We start from the raw sequence: 23,312 nt of genomic DNA, 5'->3' as shown, positions 1-23,312 counted from the left end.
GGGTAGCTTTCCATTTTTCTTGTCTTCTCTTCTCTAGTTAGCACTCCCAAAGAAACAGAAGTGAAGTGTAGCTCCCACTGAGTTCATTTCTTCCTATTTGTACCTTTAAGGAGACTGGAAGAGAAAAAGTATTACAAAGTTGGTTTTGTGATTTATTCTGTCAAAGCCTTTTAATGTTGGCCAAACAGATTAGAGGGCAGAAGAGAGAAAGAATGGTAGAAGTTACAATTTCTAGATCATTTTAAGACTATAATGAATTCTTAAAAAAGACATTCTAAGAATTTGTGGTAAAGGTATCTGGCACATAACATTCAGTTGGGTCTGACTCTTTGCAGTCTCACTGACTGTAGTCTGCCAGGCTTCTCTGTCCATGGGATTCTGCAGGCAAGAATACTGGAGTGGATTGCCATTCCCTTCTCCAGAGGATCTTCCCGACCCAGGGGTTGAACTCAGGTCTCCTGCCCTGCAGTTAGGTTCTTTACCATTTGAGCTACAGCGAAGTCCTCGCTCAAGGTTCAGTTCAGTTCAGTAGCTCAGTCATGTCCGACTCTTTGCCACCCCATGGACTGCAGCACGCCAGGCTTCCCTGTCCATCATCAACTCCCAGAGCTTACTCAAGTTCATGTCCATCGAGTGGGTGATGCCATTCAACCATCTCATCCTCTGCTGTCCCCTTATCCTCCCACCTTCAATCTTTCCCAGCATCAGCATCTTTTCCAATGAATCAGTTTTTTGCATCAGGTGGCCAAAATATTGGAGTTTCAGCTTCAGCATCAGTCTTTCCAATGAATATTCAGGACTGATTTCCTTTACGATGGACTGGTTGGATCTCCTTGCAGTCCAAGGGACTCTCAAGAGTCTTCTCCAACACCACAGTTCAAAAGCATCAATTCTTTGGTGCTCAGCTTTCTTTATAGTCTAACTCTCACATCTATAATGACTATTGGAAAAACCATAGCTTGGACTAGACAGACTTTTGTTGCAAAAAATTTCCATGCTGTCTAAGTTGGTCAAAGCTTTTCTTCCAAGGAGCAAGCATCTTTTAATTTCATGGCTGCAGTCACCATCTGCAGTGATTTTGGAGCCCCCCAAAATAAAGTCTCTCACTGTTTCCATTGTTTGCCCGTATTTGCCATGAAGTGATGGGACTGGATGCCATGATCTTAGTTTTCTGAATGTTGAGTTTTAAGCCAACTTTTTCACTCTCCTTGTTCACTTTCATGAAGAGGCTCTTTAGTTCTTCACTTTCTGCCATAAGGGTGGTGTCATCTCTTTATCTTAGGTTACTGATATTTCTCCCAGCAATCTTGATTCCAGCTTGTGCTTCATCTAGCCCAGCATTTTGCATGGTGTACTCTGCATACAAGTTAAATAAGCAGGGTGACAATATACAGACTTGTTTTTCTGGAACTCTCTTGTTTTTTTGATGATCCAGTGGATGTTTGCAATTTGAACTCTGGTTCCTCTGCCTTTTCTAAATCCAGCTTGAACATCTTGAAGTTCTTGGTTCATCTACTATCGAAGCCTGGCTTGGAGAATTTTGAGCATTACTTTGCTAGCATGTGAGATGAGTGCAACTGTGTGGTAGTTGAACATTCTTTGGCATTGCCTTTCTTTGGGATTGGAATGAAAACTGACCTTTTCCAGTCCTGTGGCCACTGCTGAGTTTTCCAAATTTGCTGGCATATTGAGTGCAGCACTTTCACAGCATCATCTTTTAGGATTTGAAATATCTCAACTGGAATTCCATCCCCTCCACTAGCCTTGTTTGGAGTGATACTTCCTAAGGCCCACTTGACTTCACATTCCAGGATGTCTGGCCCTAGGTGAGTGATCACACCATCGTGGTTATCTGGGTCTTGAAGATCTTTTTTGTACAGTTCTTCTGTATATTGTTGCCACCTTTTCTTAGTATCTTCTGCTTCTATCAGGTCCCTACCATTTCTGTCCTTTATTGTGTCCATCTTTGCATGAAATATTCCCTTGGTATCTCTAATTTTCTTGGAGAGATTTCTAGTCTTTCCCATTCTATTATTTTCCTCTGTTTCTTTGCATTGATCACTGAGGAAGGCTTTCTTATCTCTCCTTGCTATTCTTTGGAGCTCTGCATTCAAATAGGTATAGCTTTCCTTTTCTCGGTATATCTCTCTAAATAAACTTACTTTGTCATAGGCCACAGTCCACATTCCACATTTTCTTTGTGTCACATTTAGTATGACTATTTAAATGGGAAAAAAAGTCAATGCATATGTGAGTTCACACAATGACAGTGATATTATTTCATGCATCTCTATTCCTCTTTAACTATACAAGCTATTTTTTGAAACCTGAAACGATTGTGTAAGAAATGTGCATAATCGCTAATCAAAACAATGTATAATTTTAATTCATACGTATATATAAATTGGGAGAGGTTTTGGAGGGAAAAAGGATAGCAAAATTTAGTTCTAATTTTTGTTTTTCTCTAACTCTATGACCTTGGATAGATTTCTTTATATTCTGTAAGATACAGGCAAAAACTGCCCCCTACCTATCTTTTGGAGCTGCTGCAAGATTTATTAAAGTAGGAGAAAAAGAAAAAAAAACTGTTTAGAGGTCTGATAAGTGTTATATAAATACAAGGCAGTATTGTTATCTCCAAGAGGTGTAAGAAGTTGAATTAAATTTCACAGCACCCTTATGAGTCAAGCAGATAATCTTAGACCTATTTTTATAGATAAGAGGGCTTAAGCTCTTCTGTTACAGCCACTAGATTGGGTCTATGAGAAGAGACACAATTACTGAATTCAGAGCTATGCCAGTACTTGTTGTTACCTGAATATATTTTAAAGGGCAGTTATAAAAAAATCCCATCATCCCCTTGGCAAGCAATGAGGAAAGTCTGCATATTATCCTCCCCAGTTTTCTTTCTGTGGTTCTTCATGAAATTGATCTGAAATGTAAGACACCTTGTCTCAATGGTATCCAAGGAGAGCCAAGTATTTTGAGAGCTATTAAAAGACATTGTTCTAATGATGAGACATATAATGTGATTTAGTGCAGCCAAAGCCAAGGTGTTCATCAGACACAGAGAGACCTAGGAAAAGGGAAAAAGAGAAGCCAATGTAACAGTTACTGAAGTCAGTGAAGTAGGTTCTTTTATAGTGAATATACCACTGTATTCATATAAGGTGTATGTGGCTGTGACCATGTGGTGCATAACATTACCCCCACCCCTTAACCAAATAAAAGATGATATAAATTAGAGAATACACATTTTCCTTTCAGCCTAAATAAACTCACTCACTTTTTTCCAAAACTAATTGTTCCACATTACTAAAAAATTATTCAAAGTGCTAATTAGAGTGCCTGACAAATAGTAAATTGCCACTAGGGAAGCCCCAATAAATGTTACCTGTTATTATTTGGATTTGGAATAAGAACAAAACGTATGAAATAATATCACTGTCGTTTTGTGAACTCATATGTCCATATATACATATATATATATACATATTCCCATTTAAATAGTCATACTAACTGTGAAATAAAGAAAACATGGAATGTGGACTGTGGACTGTGACTAAGTAAGTTTATTTAAAGAAATATACCGAGAAAAGGAAAGCTATACCCGTTTGAATGCAGAGTTCGAAAGAATAGCTAGGAGAGATAAGAAAGCCTTCCTCAGTGATCAATGCAAAGAAATAGAGGAAAATAATAGAAGGGGAAAGTCGAGAGATCTCTTCAAGAAAATTAGAGTCAAGAACACATTAGGAATAAGATGCTTGGGTTGAAGCCTTGCCTTGCATGAAGTTGTCATGTGACTGCATATAGTTATTTAACATAACCCTTAAAGTGGGAACAATGATAGTACTCACTCAGCTGAGACAAATTTTGTTGAAAACCAAATGGGAAGTTACATGTAAAATCCTTAACATGGTCTCCAGCACATGGGTGCACCTGATCCACAGAACGTTAACTCTTAGTCGTTGTGAAACTAAGGCTATTATATTAGTTGCTGCTTTGCTAGCCAGTTATTTACTGCATGCTTCCATGAGCCAGGCACCAAAGGAGGCTTTGGGAAAAGAAAGAAGAATAGAGGAGACATGGTCCATATCCACCTGTAGCTTTTTGCAGAAGTATTAACAAAGAAACACTCAAGTAAAATAATCGAAGCCTGCAGCATGCTAAGAAGGAACTAAGAATGTATTGATGCAGAAAATGTGCAGGGATTTCTCCTTAGTTTAGGGAGTCAGGGAAAGTGTAAGGAAGTACATGTAAAGTGAAGTTTTCAAAGGAGTCAGCATGTGAATGAGGGTCATGTGGAACACTGCCCTCAGGTAGGTGGGACAGCATTTGTAAAGGTCATGAATTTAAAAAAAAAAAAAAAACCACTTTGGCACATGGGAGGAAAGGATTTCCAGAATGGCTTAATCATATGGAGGAAGAGTGCTCTCTAATGTGACTGAGGAATGGGCAGAACCCAGCTCATGCTGACCAGGTGGACCATGGAGAGGCGTGTAGGTAGTCTGTTTGAAAAAGTCAGTCACTGAAAGGTTTCACATACTGGCAATGAATGATATATTTTTTATGCTTTTGAGAGACCGCTTTTGCTGCTTTGTAGGGCAAGGCATCTAAATTTTTTTATCATGCACACCAATCAGCATGTGACTCCAAAATGTTTATTTATATGTTCATATTCTCTCCCTCTCTCCCTCAACAGATAGAGATAGGAATATATAAATAACATAAATATTTATGTTAATCAGTAATTAAATTTAACTAATCTATTTCCTGCACACAAATGAATCACCTTGTGGTACCACTTTGGTCCTTATACCCCACTTCGGAGATGACTGTTGTAGAGAAAAGTCGGAGCAAAGAAATCTTCAAGTAGGGAGACTAACATGGAGACTATTGGACTAGTCCAGGCTAGTTACCAATGATGGTAACTTACAGTAGGTCGTGGCATATTTTTCATATGCATGATGAAAAAGACTCCTAATTGGAATTATAGATCTACACTCTACTGACCTTTGATATCAACTATTTTCCTAACAAATGACCCATTCTTAGTAGATCATATTAATAAAACCTGTTGGGTTGCTTATTGGGTTGCTGGGTTGCAAACACCTTGAAGTAGACTAGCTCACTTTCCTCCATGAGTAGCCTATTTCTTGAGTCCTCTAGAAAAGCATGCTAGTTTAGGGAGTTACTGGTACTTTCCCTTTCTGCTTGTTGACAAAAGTCCCCGATGATCAGAATATAAGAAAATGAATTTATAAAAAAAAAAATAGTTAAAGTCAGTTTCTTCTACATCTGTGTAAACTTTGTCACAAATGGATGATTAAAGTCAGGCATTAAAAAAGTGCCTGTCTCTATAAATTCTCAGCAAATGAATTAAAATGCTCTCACATTAAAGGGATTATTGTAGTAGGTGTCTGAAAAGATGAGCATTGTAAACTCCTTGAGGACGAAATGTCAGCTCTACTTGACAGGAAGAACTTCCTTTTGAAACCAAAACAATCTAAATTTCGGTAGGGTAATAATAGACTAAAACCAGAAAATGTGAATCCACTAATTTATTTTGCTTTTTCCAGTCCTATATTTTGATGGGAGATCATTTGGGTTCTGAGGCTTTAATCTGCTTTTTCTCTCTTGGAGGAATTCTCACAGATTGGAAAGGAGGTATTAGGGCAAGAAAGGGCATAGAAAGAAGGTATTAAGCCAAGGATCCTGCAAAACTTTGAAAACCTTTCTAAGGAGAGGAAAACAACTGCTCTGGGTTTTGACAAACAACACTTGCAATTTAAGAGGTAGGAGAACTTATGGCTCACTTCTCCATCTAGAAGACTCAATCCGCCAGTAGTCCTTTTTTAGGAGGATTCAGGTTTGGGCAGTAGCGGTGGTTTTGGAAGAACAGCTTGTGTCTCCTGTAATGGCAAACAGAACACTCTATTGTTCTTTTAAGTATGCAATTTTAATGGCTGAGGAAACTGTGCTTTTTGCATTGGCACATTTCTTGGATTGATCATGAGAACAATCACTTGAACTGTTCTATAGCACATCTCTGGCTTGGAAGAAGAGAAATTCTGCTTGGACAGAATTAAAGAGTATTATTAATTGAAGAATAATGATCATTTTGTTACTTTCAAATTTGGTTTTCCCATCACAAACCCGGGATTCAGATTTTTCAGTGAGGTTAACTTTGCAAATATGAAAATGAACAAACATATAATGAGAAATTGGAAATTGTACTGTTTTGTTGTGGGATTCATTTATTCAATCAGTAAATATTCATGGAATAATTTAATAGCTACCATGTGATAAGAAAGTATTATCAGGCTCATGAAGACTACAAAGACATGAGAAGGTATTTCAACCCTTAGAAGCAACTTTCTGTTTGAAAATGGCCTGGATTTTTGAGAAATTCTTTGTAATTTTCAAAGCCATTCACCTACTATAAATCTTCATATGAACTTTTGAATAGTAGCAGGGGAGCTAGGCAGGGCAGACCATATAATCATACAATTATGGAATTTTAGGAGTGAAAGGATTTTTAAAGGTCATCTAATGCAACAACTTTGTTTTAAACCTGGGAAGCTGAGAGACTACTGCTTGTTTGAGATTCCACAGCAAACTAATGGCAGAGCATCCAGCATCCACATGAAGTTTGCTACTAGGAATCTAAAGGCCTGTGTTAATAGCTCTGGGTTAGGCACTAATGCCACAGGAAAGATGGGGCACCAAGCTTCCTTTCCCATAGGCATCTGCACACAGAACTGCATATAACAGACTTACAGTAAATGCGCTCAGTCATGTCCCACTCTTTGTGACCACGTGGACTATAGCCTGCCAGGCTCCTCTGTCTATGGGATTTTCCAGGCAGGAATACTGGAGTCGGTTGCCACTCCCTTCTCCAGGGGATCTTCCCCACCTACGATTCTAACCTGTGTCTCCTGCATTGGCAGGAAGATTCTTTACCACTGAGCCACCTGGGAAACCTATCTTAACAATAAGTATTTATTGAATTAATGACTGACAGATTTCCTACCATATAGGACACTGTGTCAAGTACTAAAGATAAAAGGCAACAACGAACTGGATACTTCTTCCAAGTTGCACACAACATAGTCTTCCTGTCCTCAATGAGTGTGCAGTCTTTTAAGGAAACCAAGGTATAGTCCACAAAATACACTAAGACTGGGTTCAAATACAGTGAGTGATTTAGGAGATCAAGGAAGGGAATCTAAGAGGGATAATTGATGAAAAAATCCCTCAGACTACAAACACACACACACACACACACACACACACATATCACACACCCGCGATATTTTAATTACATCATTCTCTGCTGATGCTCGGACACACACTGTTCCCAAGGTAAGGTCAAGATGCCAACTCGCTGAGACTAAGAAGAGGAGAAGCCAACTCATCCCTATTCTCCAAACTGAAAATGACCAGAGAGGGGGATTTTAAAAAGAAAGAAACAGCCACAGAGACTGATAGAAACAATAAAACAGGAATAGGAAATCCCCAACACAGTGACCACTCCGCTGGCCACCCCCACGGGAGGGGCGCTCGGGCTCAGAACAGAGCCCGGCGGCTGCGGGCGCGCAGAGCGCGCGGAGGCGAGGAGCGGGCGGCGGCGGCGCGGGCGAGCCCAAGGGGAGGGTCGGCGGCTCATCCAGTCCCCGCAGCCACCCGCGCGCAGCGCAGCTCGGGAGCGGGACGCGGCGCTCCGAGCCCCGGCAGCGCCCACCCTTCCTCCCGCGTCGCGCGCCAGCGCCCGCTCCGCCCGCGACTTCAGTTCGGCTCCACCCCCGCGTGGCGGCGGCTCGCTCTGTCCGAACCCGTGCTCGGCACCGACCCAGCCCGAGCAAGCGGCCGCCACCTGCCTCGCGCCGCCACGGCCCGCCCCCACCGCGGCCCAACTTGGATGGAGTTGGGGTCCTGAGCGCCTGCCCCTCGCAGCCAGCCAGCTGAGAGCCCCGCACCGCCGCCTCTGGTCCGGGACCCCTTCTCCGCTCCTCTCCGCTCCCGCGATGGGAAAAGTTGGCGCCGGCGGCGGCTCCCCAGCCGGGCTGAGCGCGCTCCTCGCGGGCGCGGGGCTCTTGGTCCTCTGCGCCCCGGGCTCCTGCGGCGGCGGCTCCTGTTGTCCCCCGCGGCATCCCAGCGCGGCCCCACGCTGGGCTCCGACCCCAGGGGGGCTTCCTCACCAGGGACCGCGAGGCAGAGCTCCTGCTGAGCCCCTGCCTCAACTCGGAAGACCCCTGTTCGCAGTGGCCCCCGGGGACCGAGCGCTGTCCCTGGAGCGGGCCCCGGGCACTGGGGCGCCGGTGGCGGTCGCTCCACGCTCTGGCCGGAAGAGACGGAGTGGAGAGGATCTAGAGAAGGCTGAGCGAGGAGAGGGGACGAGTAGAAGCCCGCGGGGAGTGCTAAGGGACAGAGGGCAGCAGGAGCCTGGGACTCCGGAGCGGGACCCGGACAAAGCCACTCGCTTCCGGCTGGAGGAGCTGAAACTGACCAGCACCACGTTCGCGCTGACGGGCGACTCAGCACACAACCAAGCCATGGTCCACTGGTCTGGCCACAACAGCAGCGTGAGTAAAATGGGACTGAGGGCGAAGGGGTGAAGAGGGAAAGGGTTAAAGTCAACTGTGTGATCTGATGGAGAATTTGGGGACATGGGGTTTGGGGACTTGAAAGATGCTGCAAATTAGTCTTCCCTGCCCTTCTCCCCAAGGAGTTAAACGCCACCAACTAGGTAGTTACCCCCACCCCTTTCCCAGCAACACCGGAGTCCTCTCCAAACCTCTAACAAAGCTTCTTACAGGGCAGACAGATCGCTGTTTCCCGTTTCTTTGGTCTCAATGGTGTAGGATGGAGCCAAGACGAGGCAAACAGAGGGGGTTAAAGTATTCTGAATGCAGAAATGAAAGGGTTAAATTTCCAGGCAGCCTCCTGTTCCCTCAAGTGACTTTCCTTTTACTTGCTAGACTTAAGGATGAGAGCAAGTAAGATTTTTTTAAAGTCTTTATTTGTAGCCTTTTAATTTTATTTTTGTGCAGAGCTCCTAACCCCTTCTTCCTAGCATGGAAGAGAAATTCAGTGGATAATGAGCTGCCCTTAATGCATTCTGTTTCTGGGGACCAAGTGGATGCAAGTTTCAGGACGGGAACTCTCCAGCATCTTCTAACAGCATCAGCCAGTGTGTTTGGAGAGCTGGGGCTTTCCAGCCTGTGAATGAGTGGTTGTTCTCGGACTTGATCGGTCCCAGGAAGATCAGATATATCTCTGTGACAACAACTCCCTGTTCTCCTCCATTGCCTGACCTCCTGTAGTGAAGAGCACGAATAAAGACTTCACTCTTGCCTTGTTAAGGAAGGAGAGGGATTGCTGGATTTCCAGGAGGCTGATACTTGGGAGGGGAGCGTGGTTGCAAGTCCATGAGCAGCGGCCAAGTCAGGGAAGGTTTTAGATTTTTGGAAAAACCTGAATATCTGGAATCTGAGGGAGCTATTCCAACTTAAACTGCACCTAGAAACTTCAAGGAGCTGAAATAGTTAAGAAAGAGCTTTGGTGGTAATAACTGTAGGTGATTTAAAAGTATGGAAACTTCCCTATGTTGCTGTTAAGCAGACAAGAACATAGCAACCAAGGACGGTAAAATGAAAAAGAAAAATCAAAGTTTCAGCTTCTATCGGATTACCAAGATTGTGGTATTTGTACTAGGCACAAGCTGTGCATCCTGGTACATTTCAAAATGTTTTAAGTTGTGATGTAATTGCCAGAGACCTTTCCAGGGAAGTGCCACTTTAGTAAATTGTGTTCATTGTCAGCTTTTTAAATGAGAGTTGTGAATATTTTAAAATAAGAACCTATCATTATGGATTTCTTGGGTACATAGACATAAATTGTATTAAAGCAAGTTGTGATAAATAATATTTTGTATCATATCTCTGAGAATATCAGCACGGCTTTCCCTACAGTTTAGCCTTTATTGACGAAAGCTATGGTGCCCAGTACTGGTTTAATCAAATAATTGAAACTGAAATTGTTTTCATTCAAGGTCTGGAGACCCTTGCCCTCATTCCTTACCTTAACTGTCATATCTTTCATATCATAATCACTAAAATTAATCCCCCAATTTGAACTTGAATCTTCTTAAACTGATTAAATAACTTTTGCTCTGTTTTAAGTGATTAACTCAAAGCCCTCAGCTTTAAGACGAGATTTTGAACTCATCAGACATATTAGATCTTGTATCAAGAAGTAAAGGACCTTGGACTCAAAATATTTCTGGCTTTTAATGTAATGCAAGCTGTAAAATATCACTCACTCATTAGACCTCTGCTTTAGTTCACCTCTTGAAAGATCTTGGAAAGAGCAAGAAAAGGAGAGTACATCTTTGGCAAATTTTAGACACCATTTAAGAAATGCTGCCAAGCCCTGCTGGCCCTTTTTAAATGGTGCTTATAAACCCAGTCAGGCTTATGGGTCAGGGCTTGGATGGGTGACGTGTAAAGAAGTTGGAGATGATGTAGGAAATAATCAAAGTGCTAAAAGTTGGAGCATTGAAATCATGTAAACTAATGAGATCTCTATCCTAAGTCGTCATTCTACAAGGTCACACCTTCCATCCCTGCCCACTTACATGCAAATTGTTGTAGTTTTTTTCTCAGTGTATACACATAGTTAGTAGAGGAAGAGAAACTGTTTTATCAGGAGCTTCCACAAAGCCATCCCAGATTCATAGGAGAGAGAAAGTTTAAAATATTTTTGAAAGTAAGGAAGGTGGAAAGAAACTTTTCTGGGCAACTTTGTGATGTGAAAAGCAGAGTGGAGACCTGAGGTCTAGTTCTGCCTTTTTGTGGTTTGATCCTGACAAGCTGATTGCCTGAATGTGGATTCTCTCATGTCTAAAACAGGAGGGGAGGATGCCTGTCAGATTCATTACTGAGAATTATGTGCCAGGATATACTTAAGAGGGCGTCGTGACTGTAAAGTAGTGTATACATCTTTGTAACTCTCATCTCATGGCTCTGCACGTTCCCCCAGAGGAAGAAATCCACTAACCTAACTCTGAGGACAGCAGTGAGTGGGGGTGGGGGGTGGGGCTCTCATTTTCTTCTCCTTTAACTGCCATCCCTTATGGATCCACCCCCAACCCATTCAGGGCCAGGGGCAATACACGTCCTCTGAACCTGTCTCACCTTTAGCTAAAAGTCTTTGCTAAGTAGGGCTTCTGATGACAATAACACCTGCATTAAAGGTGTAAATGTATGGTAATTATAGGCTGCCTGTCAAACTTGTGAAGAATTCTGGATCCTTCTCGCAACTCTTTCCCTTCTCCTTCCTGCCCCCTCCTCTGTTGGACTTGTGCAGTTGGGTAAAGATATGACTGTTTTGCCTCATCTGTGGGTGTGATGTGATTCCTCTGTGCTGCAGTCTAGCTTGATGAAAAGTGTTGATGAAGTTGGTAGAACACCTGGGGGGATCTTTTGGCATGAAAGGTGCTGGGTATGAATCATTTGTCATGAGCTTGGTGTCGTAAGCAAGAACATATTGTTCCTACCCTACTCATCCAAGGCATGCTGTGCCCTGATCTAAATTTACAGAGTAGTTCTTAGTTTGTTAAAATATATATTTATCTATACATATGTATGGTGGGGATGTGTTTATTCTTTATATCCAAGGAATTTCAAAGTTCTGTACTGATTAATCCTTACAATATCCCTGAGGCAGGTGTCAAGTGTTAATATCTCTTTTTCATATTTTTATGCTGGAGTCAATTTGAATATTTCAGTTCACTCTCTTGTCCCTTTCTCACTAAAAATAGTGTTACAAGATTTGTTAATAGAGGCTTTTACTTGACATATTTTGCTATTATGATACTTTTAATACTGCATTTATCATAGTAAATGATGATCTGGTTGGTTTTTATATACTTTTTTGCCTTTTGTTGTCCTGGGACTTGACATTTACTATCCATCCTTAGTGAGTAAACTGAGTCCCAACTTGAGTCAGGTTTTGGGGTAGATGCCTGACATTCATTATTTCATTTAATTTTCACAAAAATTTTATGAGTAGGTATTATTATCTCCATTGCATTAGTGAGGAAACTGAGGCTTCAGAAGGTTAAATGATTTGCTAAAAAGATATAACAGTTCAGTGGCAGAACAGACACTGACTCCCGGGGTGATCTGACTTCAAAATCCCACAGAATAACTTGTCTTAGAGACGTTAAGTGGGGTAGAAAATCCCAGACCCTTGGAGATCTGTATTTTAAAGACTCCTGTCTGGGACAGATTTCACATGATGGTGGAGGAAGGCATAGTCTTAGCTGGAAACTCCATCTCTTTGTAGGAAAGCAAGGACTGTATAACCTGTGCCTGTCACATTGCATTCTTTACCTTAAAGTAGTGATTTGGCTGTTCTCTTATCCGCCCACATCTTCATCTTTACTGAGACATGGGATCCGCACCTGGTGATTCATTGAGCACGAGGTAATGTGCCATCATTCAGCTTTCAGATCTGGTGTTCTTCAGGAATAGATTCCTTTTCTAAGTTAATTACAAATCTGATTTTATAGAGAGGTTGCTTATGAATACTTCATTTGACTATATACTTTCATGTAATTTTGTAAACGTTTTTTCCTAGAGTGAAATGATAAAGGATTTTCGATTTCTCTAGCAAGCCACATAATACCTTCTTCTCTCATCAGCACTTTATTCTGTTAATGGGTGTTAATGTGGTGTGACGGGGAAGGCAATGGGTTTGGAAGCAGAGTTGAGTTTGAATGTTAGCTGTCCAGTGACCCAGCATGCTGCTTTGAGCAAGACCCTTAAATTCTTTGAGCTTCTGTTTTCTCAACTATAATATGGGGAGGGCACATCTTTTTTTTTTTTTCTCCTGAAGATTTGACATCACTTACACAAAGAGGCGGTACACAACAAGTGCTCAATAAATGGTACTTCTTATTTTGTGTAGCAGAAATACATCTCTCCTGGTAATTAAGACCCCTGGGTTATAGTCTTGGCTATACACAAAAGTTAGATATGTCCTGGTAGTCTATCAAACTCTTGTAGCCTCAACTTTATCCTCTGTAAAATGACATGAATATACCATAACATCGCTGAAATCCCTTACAGATTGTAATCCAATTAAAAAATTTTGTCAACCTGTAGGTATTTTGCACCTTCTACATCTAAATAAAGTGCCCCGGGAGTATTCAGGATTCAGAAATGACACACGGAGCTATACTCTTGACCTGTGAATGAGCACGCCTTTCATTTCACAAGATTCTTCCTCTCTCTGTGGTTTATATGCATATCTTTAATAGGAAATTAAGGCATTTGAGACCCAAGCAGGCATTCATTTCAATGTAGATTTGCAGCAAAATATAGTTTATTAGGTTTATTAAATCATATCTTCAGGTTAAGACTCTTGGTGAAAGTAAAAGTGTTAGTCATACAGCTGTGTCTGATTCTTTGCAATCCATGGACTATAGCGTCCAGACTCCTCTGTCCGTGGAATCCTCCAGGAAGAATGCTAGAGTGGGTAGCCATTCCCTTCTCCAGGGGATCTTTGTGACCCAGGGATCAAATCTGGGTCTCCTGCCTTGCAGGTGGATTCTTTACCATCTGAGCCACCAGTATCTTTGAACAAAAAAATTGCAACCTATTGTGAAATTGGAAAGTAAAGATCCCTTGAGATGTTTTAATGGGATTTTTTTTTTTTTTAGAGTAAATTGACATCAGTGTTGACTTTGAAAATTATGTCCACATCCTTTTAAAGAAGGATCCCAGAAACTCATAAGCTAGGGTAGAGAAGTTGACGCAATTTTCTTATTTATTTAAGAGACTAGTAGTTGCTCATATTTAAGGTGGGCTTGTCATATGGCAGCATTAAGGTAAGAAGCTTACACAAATTATACAAAGTATCATATTTACTTTTAATTCTATGAACATGCATTGAATTCTAATATTTGTCAGGCACTGATAGTAGGAACATATGTGGATTGATGCATAAGGATGAGAAAAAAATGATACCTGCCCTCAAAGAGCTTTCAGTCTGCTACCCGAAGAATGCCCTGAAGGAGCAGCAGAAGGTAAGTGTCCTCTGGGGTGTCTGGTGCTGTAGGAGTTGATAGACAGGTTAGGCAGGCACCTTTGGTCTCGGGTGATCTCCAAACTTTATTGCAAAGTAGGTGCTTCAGCCGAACCTTAAAATGCAGAGAAATTTTTAATTAAAAGACGGATATTATTACAAGGATATTTTGAGCTGAATGGATGGCATGAGTAAATTTGAGAGTGGAGATGTAAAAATTCCTATCTATATCAAGGAAATTAACCTACTTTAAATGTAAACTATGTTTATGATTTTAACCTTAGAAATAGTTTAAAAAATGTGATTTAAGCATATACACACTCATCTCCTAGTGAGTTTGGCTGCATTCCAAGCCCAAATAGAAAATATTAATAAAAACCTGTATGGTCACTTGAGGGCATAACTGCCCTTATTTGCACATTAAATTTCAGCTGGATTCATCATTGTTTCATTTTTACCCTGACATTTTTCACATGCAGTTTTCACCAACAGACCTTTTTTTTGTTTGTTTTAACTTCTTGATTAGAAATATCACTGGCTGGGCTGCCTGGAAGATAAATTAATTTGGCTTCCTGACAGCTTCTGTTAACTAAATGTATGGAAAATATTTGTCCTGTCTTTGTGTATGTCTCAATTACTGTCATGTATCTCTGGCTGGAAAGGTTGGTGAATGCACCTGTGTGTCCTAGATGGGAAACTAGCCAAACGGTATCCCTGAAGTGGCCAAAGGGATGGCAGAGAAGAGGCGTGGTCAGTGTGAGGTGGAACCAGGCTCCATGAACAGGCAGTGGTTACTCCCGAGGGGGAGTGCGCATTCCGTGCCTATGGGATGGGTGGAACAGTCCGTGGTTGGAGAGAAACAAAGCTGGACTCTTTCGGAGCACGGTTTGCAAGGAAAAAGAGAGCCTATTCTAAAATGTAGGTAGGGGAAAAAAAAAGGACGTCAGTGCTCTGCAGGAACTCCTACATGAAATTTTGCATGTGTATGAAAGATATTGTGTCTATTTCTATAGCACTCCTGAATGTTGTTATACCACTTTAGATTGGACATAGCCCTTTTCCTTTGCAAAATGCCTCAGTTTTCAAAGATGGAAACATTACTTTGATGACTTCAGTTTTCATTCTTGCAACAGTCCTAGGAGATAGAAAAGACAAATATCATCCACATTTCTCAAAGAGGGAAAGCAGGGTGTTGGTATTAAGTGGGTCTGTTAGTGGAAGCAGAGGGTCAAAAATGTTTTGTCACACAGCACGACTGATTCTCGGCTTGGAACGCCACTGGCTTTTCACAGCCAGGAGTTAGGACGCAGCTGCATCCTAGCTTCACAGCTTGCCTCAAGCCCACGCACCTGTGTCTGCAGTGGTTGCCATCCTGGGGTGAAGTATGAATTGGCCATGGAACTCCTGAGTTCTAGGCTCAGCTATTTGAGTTATTTGGCCTGGGCTTCAGAGCAAGTGGTCTGGTCAAAATCATGCTCTTGGCATTGTTTAAATCTTTTAAAAGGGACCCTAGAGGGAGATGATGGGACTTTCTTGCAAGTAAAGTCTCCGGTAATAATCTGTCTACCATGTGTGTTCCAGGGCTAATGGTCTTCAGAGATGAGATTACTTATCGCTGGGCTTATTGCAGCAGGCACTTGCAGAGAAGAGGGGGGGAGCCATCTCTTCCCCATCTTTAATTGCCTTATGCCTATGAAATCTAGTTGAAAGTAATACTAAGTATGGTCTCGGTCAAAGGAATCTAGAGCTTCAACTTTGGAGAGCAGCGGTAAACTGAAGGGATGCCTTGTTGACTCCAGTGGATTTTATTTGCTCAAGGATTATAACAGAGTTACCAGCTATTGCCTTTTCTGCTTCTTCTAACTTTTGGGTGTGGGGATGAGGTTGAGGTGGGAGAAGGGAGCAGAGGAGAGTTTGCCACAAACTAGGGAGACTCTCTGCAGCCAGATAAGCTGTATTGATTTTAACAGAAATCATTCCTAACAATAATAGCATAAATGACCACCAATTTAGTGACCAGATTCCCTGGAAGTACATTCTGGAGCATTGCCATGTTATTTCACTTCATCCTCACACCAGTCTTATACACTAGATATCATTATCCTTGCTCTAAAGCTGAGGAAGTCAAGGCTTAACGATTTGGCCCGAGTTCACCCAACTCTAAGTTGGTGGCAGTGATAGAATTTGATTTTGCCCTTTCTGGCTCCAGAACCTTTTCCGTTTGATCGTGCTGTCCCTTCATCAGGGTTTACCTCTGAGTTTCTTTTTGAGATAATGCCTTAAGTCAGTGCAGAGAACTGTGGGAGAACTCTTGGCAAGAGTGCCCCACTTTGGGGTGCTTCCTTTCATGTCACCCCGATCTGAGGTCTCTGACCTGATATACTTTACTTGGAAATAAACTGCTCCATGATGGAGCTTGGTCAAAGCCCTCCCCTCCGCTCATCCCGTCCCCAGGAGTGGCTTGTCTGGGGTTATTAATATGTGTTACCTTGTTATCCGGGAGGATGTGGGGATGTGCTGATTGGTTTCTCCCTTCTGGCTGATGACCCAGGAGTGACAGTGTGGACAACTTGAACAGTCTTTAAGGGAGGTGCTAATAAGAATAAGGTTTTCAGACAACCAACTAATCATGTTGTGCCCTGAAGCCAGTGAATTAATGCCTGCAGTGGTCTTCCCCTAATCAGACTTGCAGAGGCTATTGAGGCAGAAAACTGTGGGCGGTGGATCCTGCTCCAGGGCCTGTGGGGGATGGGGGGAGGTGAAAAGCAAAAGGTCTTTCCCTATCTCCACACATTCCAAAACGCACTCTTGATTAGAATCATTCAAGGGGAGAAAAAGCTATTTTAGGCACGGTTGTCACTTTGCTTAGAAACCTATCTGCAGCCCTGTTTACCCTGCCTCGCGTTTTGCTGAATTGACAGAGAATTTCTTAACTGAGCGGCCATGGGCTCCCTCCTTCGGCTCCTAGGGCAGCGCTTTTCAAATCACCTTTTTGGGACCTGCTTTTGAATCTGCTGATGGGGGCTGGGAATCTATGTTTTTCAAACGCCCTTAGAAACACTGAGGTTTGAAAATAATTTTCCTAAAATTTGTGTGTGAGTTTTGCGGTCTATGAACCCCTTCCGTTGTCTGCACAATCTTAGGTCAGTATGCTTTACTTTTCTGCAAGGAGAGCTGAAGTCCAACACTTTAATCACCTGCTCAATGAAAATTATGTCCCCAGTGGTGAGAACCTGGTGGAAGGTTCTGTAAGAGAGAGAGATAAAATGGCACAAGACAGGTTCCCCAGGCAGAGAAAGATGGTGCCTTTATGCCAGATGGTGATGTCTCTATCACTGAATATATCCTATGCGGTTCTCTTTCCTGGATGTCCATATGTCCTTGGGCAAAACAAGTGGCTAAAAGAGTACATTGTTGTCAATATAACATAGCATTTAATGAATGGTTTGAATTCCTGTTCCCAGATACCTGAACTCTGGCGGTTAGCTTTGTAACTTGGTATCTTAGTTGCCTCACGTGTTTAATAGGAGTAATAGTGGTGTACTTTCTCTATGGTTTCTTGATGGTTAGGAGAGACAACAGATAGAAAAATGCTGAAAGTGGCATCTGCCATATAGTAAGAAATCAATAAAGGTAACCTATTATTATTGTTGTTATCATCATTATTTTGTTAGTATTAGTACTATTACTAACAGTATTTGAGTATGACTTACTAAGAGATGTTTGTAATATGTTGCTCATTGCTTCTGTTTCTCCGTTTTTGTTTGTTTTTTTTATTCTGGTTCCATTTTCTTGTAATGATGCCAGGACTCTCTTCTACTCTTTTTGTTGTGCCTTTCAGCATCTCTTAACTATTTGCAAGTGATAGTCGTTATAGGGTTCCGGTCGAAGTCTCCAGTGTGTGAGTGGGAGGTTGGTTATTTATACACCAATAAGCGTTTCTCTGACACCAGGTGGATGTTCAATGCTTTAATTCTGACACTGTCTACCCAGAGGTTGCATCAGATTTCACAGGTTAAGGACTCAGTCCCACAAGACCATGCCCCACACTTCCAACTTCCAGGGTCAGCCCCAAGTCCAGGTGACCACCTGCACTTCTGGCTGATAGGCTATAGATGGGAGGCTTCAACAACTTCCTCCTTGTGTTTGATTCATTTGCTAGAGTGGCTCACAGAACTCAGAGAAGCTTTTCACTTGCTAGATCACCAGTTCATCATAAATGAATATAACTCAGGGACAGTAGATGGCAGAGGTGCCCAGGACAAGGCATGGGGGAAGGGTGTGGGGCTTTCCTGTGCTGAGTGCACCCCCCTCCTTGATCTCTGACTATTCACCAACCCAGAAGCTCTTAGAACCCTGTCTTGAGTTTTTATGGAGGTTTCATTACACAGGAACAATTAAATCATTGGTCACTGGGCATTGATTCAAATTTCTGCCCCCTTCTGCTCCCCAGAGGTCATGGGGGTTGGACTGAAAGTTTCAACCCTCTAATCACATGGTTAGTATTTTGGCAATCAGCCTACACCCTTAGTTGTGGTCCAAAGTCACCTCATTAACATCTCATCACAGGAAAATCCAGGAATTTTAGAAGCTCTGTGTCAGAAACGGGGACTGAGGCAAAATATATATAGTTTTATTATGAATCATGACATCACAACCAGCTTACTAAATATTTGCTGTTTTGTTTGATATTTCCATGGGAAAAACTGGCTTTCACCTAGAAGAGACAACTCACGACCTTCCATGTGAGTGTTGTAGAATATCCAGCCATTAAAAGATTGCTTATGTGTCTCATATATGTACATGTGTATATGTACATGTATGTACACACATATATATATATATAAATGTTCCACAAAGTATAAGAAAAGGGAAATAAAAGAAAATGTAAAATTAAAATTAAAAAATAGTACAGATGTAAGTGCTTCTCAGGTGACTCACTGGTAAAGCATCCCCCTGCCATTGCAGGGAATGCAGGTTCCATTCCTGGGTCGGGAAGATCCCCTGGAGGAGGAAATGGCAACCCACTCCAGTATTCTTGCCCGAGAAATCCCATGGGCAGCGGAGACTGGTAGGCTACAGTCCATGGGGTTGCAAAGAGTCAGACACAACTTAGTGACTAAACAACAACAACAGATGTAAGCCCCACAAAGTGTTTCTTTTTTTTTTTAATGACTGTGTTGTCCCCTTATATATCCCAAGACCCTAGAAATATACTTAGAAGTGGCTCAATACTTTACAAAATATTATATAAAATTTCACTTGTGTAATAGAAACAGAGGGAAGGTATGGTTCAAAATGCTTGCCTCCGATTATGAACGCTCGGATTGTAGCTGATTTTGTTTGCCCATAGTTTTGGTGTTATTGTTTTCCCATAAATGTGCATCGCTTGAGTTATTTTTAAAGGTTATTTGAGAAATGAAAAAAAGGAAAAGAAACAAAACAGGAGAGAACAAGCAAGTTTGTGAACTTGGCCTCATCAGAATTGCATTCCAGGCAAACTGAACTAGACAAAGAGCCCACGTTCAAGTTGCCTGATTTGCTTCCAGTCACTATTGTTGGGAAGGAGCTGGTGCCCAGGGTTTTTTTGTGTGTGTGTTCGAAGCTGCAGGATCACTCCACACCTCTCTTCTAGTTGTGCAGCAGCAGGGGTTTCAGGACCGTTTGCATATCATCCCCTTTGTAGATTCCAGACAGAGAGATCTGGAGGTAATTTCACCTACCTGACTATACCTCCAGAAAATTTGAGTAGCTTCTTGTCTCCAATAAAGAAGCATGCCTTTTAATTTGCATCTCAGTCTCTTTCTTGATCTTGGGCTCCCTCTCTCTCTCATATATGTTTATACTAGTACATGCGTCATAGTTGTGGGCATCTCGTGCATCTCTGTGTATTCACAGCACTGGTATCTTTAAGTTTCCACTCTTAAAAGTGAATTACTAGATGCTGCTGTATGGCCACAGTGAGAATGTTTGCTGATTGTGAGAGATGAATGGACAGTGATCTCCAGAATGAGGAAAGAGGACAAAGAAACCAAGAGGAAGAGATTGAGAGACAATGGAAGCAGTGAGATGGAAAAAGAGAAGGAATAAAGGGAGAGGAAAAGAGAGTGTGAGACCATGATAGTGGCAGAGAGAGACAGAGCAAGACATAGACAGAGAAAGTGGACAAAAGAAGATTATAAAGAGGAGATAAGGTGCAGTGAGCCAGTGAAACTGTGGACTGAGAAAGGAAGACAGGAGACAAAGACAGAACTTGTAACCAAGGCGTAGAGACAGAGTAAGTCAGAGAGTTAGAGACCAAAACAAGAGAGGAAAAATGTCAGTGAGTAGAGAGAAAAGTAGTGAATGTGAAAGTTTCTCAATAGCATCCGACTCTTTGTGACGCCATGGATGGTAGCCCATCAGGCTCCTCTGTTCATGGAATTCTCCAGGCAAGAGTACTGGAGTTGGTTGCCATGCCCTTCTCCAGGGATCTTCCTGACCCAGGGATCAATCCGGGTCTCCTGCATTGCAGGCAGTTTCTTTACCATCTGAGCAAACAGGGAAGCCCTGAGTAGAGAGAACTTGTTTTCAATTCATAATGTAGAACTAATTTCTACCTAGTCTGGCTGTATATTTCCCACTATAGTGACAGCATGTCTCTGGCCTTTGCTCTGGAGGTTTTCACACCCAGCCAGGTCGTGTTGCTATCAGCGGCCCGTCTTGCATGCTGGACTGCTTTTAGAGCCAAATACGCTGGTGAGTGGGGTGTGCAGTGGAAGAGGTGCATGTAGTGTTTATAAACTTTGAAAAATCTCTTAGATCTCATTGGGGAATAGGACTGATGGTCTGGATGATAGAAAGGCAGCTTCTAACCTCTTCTTCTATACTAGTCCATGCTATTTTGAATTTTTAACATGGGCATGCATTTCTTTAATAATAAAAATCCTAAAACATATTTTAAGTGGTTGATGTGTCAGCACACTACTGAGTGCTGGGAATACAAGATAAATAAGACCTGATCTTTACCCTTGAGGGTGCATATTCTTGTGGAAATAGACAGACACATAAACAGATAAATAGCAATTTAGTGTGGTAAGTGCGTAATAGCTATTAGAGTTTAGTGCAAAGTGCTATGCGAGCAAGGATGAGTTGGGGACAATTAATTTTTTTCTGAGAGTGGGAGGCAAGTCTTGGGGAAATGACATTTAAGCCAGGTCTTTATGCAAGGTTAAGAGTTTGCAGACAGAACGGGGCTGGGCAGTAGGTAAGGCCACTCCTACCCATTTTAAACTCTCCTGATCTTGAATCAACAAGCTGTGATTAGAATGGTACTTTCCTTCTTCATCATCTCAGTGCCCGAGATATTTGGAATCAAAACTCATGGTGTATTTTGATATCAGGTTAGACACCCCAGTTTGAAATGTCCTCTTAAGTACTTGGTCTCAAACTGGCCAAAGGAATCTGATTTTTCCAAAGGGTGAAGTTATTCACCTGAATCCTTTCACTGCCTATGCACACACACAGATGCACAACTTTAAATGATTTCTGTCTTCTCTCTTCACAATAGAATTTGATTAAATAAACACTCAAGGGATTTTTCCTTGGTCATTCTGTATGTTTTAGAGTTAAAAATGAGTGTTTATGTCATTTTCTTGATCTCGCTTCCCTAGTCAATATGTGGAACTCATTCAGAATGAGTTGGATGGTCACCACTTAGGATTGCAGTATGATTATTATTATTCAAGGCAGTAGGAGAAAGCAGTATACTATTCCCCTGGATATTCTGAATCAGGGTCATCCAGACTTAAGTGGTTATGCCTTGCAAAGAGGACATAAAGTATACATAAAGTAAATACATAGAAAACTTCCCAAGAATAGATTTGGCTTTTCACTGATTGTTCCGTTTACCTCCTTCTTGTCCACAAAGAAGAAATAAGATAAAAAAGAACATAAGAGGGTAGCTGGTGAGGAAAGGCATGGCTAGAGTTGAAGGAGCATGTGTCCTTAGAACCAGATCACCACCTTGTAAGTGTTGAGAAGACACTTCCCTGGACTTTTTTACTTCTGCCCTTTCCATGGATATAACTTTCAAACAGACTATGGCTTGAGATGATGTTATAATGTCCAGATCTGCCTCTGAGGTATCATGATTTAGGATTTTTTTATTAACATTTTGTGCTACTGTAGTAGATTAAATGACTCAGGAGTTTTATCATTTTGGCAGAGAAATGACTTGGGAATGATTTTTTCAGCTGATAGCAAATATGTCCTTAGATATATAAATGACTATCCCTAAAGTAGGATAAAATTTGTTATCATCTGAGTGTTTGTATGTTGAAACCTAACTCCACATTGATGGTGTTAGAAGATAAAGCTTTCAGGAGGTAATTATATCATGAAGATGGAGCCCTTATGAATGACATTCAGTGTATGTATATGTCCTTAATTGCTCAGTCATGTCCTAATCTTTGCAACCCCGTGGACTATAGCCCTCCAGGCTTCTCTGTCCATGGGGATTCTCCAGGCAAGAATACTGGAGTGGGTTGCTATGTCCTCCTCCAGGGGATCTTCCCAACGCAGGGATCAAACCCAGGTGTCCCACATTGCAGGTGGATTCTTTACCATCCGAGCCACCAGGGAAGCCATTCAGTTCAGTTCTGTCGCTCAGTCATGCCTGACTCTTTGCCACCCCATGAACCGCAGCCCGCCAGGCCTCCCTGTCCATCACAAACTCCCAGAGTCTACCCAAACTCATGTCCATCGAGTCGGTGATGCCATCCAACCATCTCATCCTCTGTTGTCCGCTTCTCCTCCTGCCCGCAATCCCTCCCAGCATCAGGGTCTTTTCTAATGAGTCAGCTCTTCGCATCAGGCAGCTAAAGTATTGAAGTCTCAACTTCAGCATCAGTCCTTCCAATGAACACCCAGGACTGATCTCCTTTAGGATGGACTGGTTGGATCTCCTTGCAGTCCAAGGGACTCTCAAGAGTCTTCTCCAACACCACAGTTCAAAAGCATCAATTTTTCGGCGCTCAGCTTTCTTCACAGTCCAACTCTCACATCCATACATGACCACTGGAAAAACCATAGCCTTGGCCAGACAGACCTTTGTTGGCAAAGTAATGTCTCTGCTTTTTAATATGCTGTCGAGGTTGGGCATAACTTTCCTTCCAAGGAGTAAGTGTCTTTTGATTTCATGGCTGCAATCACCAAGAGAAGCCATTAGTACCCTTATA

At 42.0% G+C, this 23,312-nt stretch overlaps 1 protein-coding gene across 5 annotated transcripts in view; it reads left to right on the top strand.

Annotated features, from left to right (window-relative positions):
- Positions 1 to 7,629: 7,629 nt before the first annotated feature.
- SORCS1 (sortilin related VPS10 domain containing receptor 1) overlaps positions 7,630 to 23,312 on the top strand; it is a 571,188-nt gene continuing 555,505 nt past the window's right edge. For 2 of the 5 annotated variants that reach the window (XM_043926561.1, XM_043926559.1), the window contains exon 1: positions 7,630 to 8,585. In XM_043926561.1, coding sequence (XP_043782496.1) covers positions 8,028 to 8,585 — 558 coding nt within the window. In that variant the 5' untranslated portion in view covers positions 7,630 to 8,027. The remainder of the gene's footprint in view (positions 8,586 to 23,312) is intronic. The other 3 variants (XM_043926560.1, XM_043926562.1, XM_043926557.1) reach the window with 3 other exon arrangements.

The sequence above is a fragment of the Cervus elaphus genome, chromosome 15 (genome assembly GCF_910594005.1).
Source record: "Cervus elaphus chromosome 15, mCerEla1.1, whole genome shotgun sequence".
NCBI lineage: Eukaryota > Metazoa > Chordata > Mammalia > Artiodactyla > Cervidae > Cervus > Cervus elaphus.
This window is presented reverse-complemented; position numbering and strand designations above follow the sequence as displayed.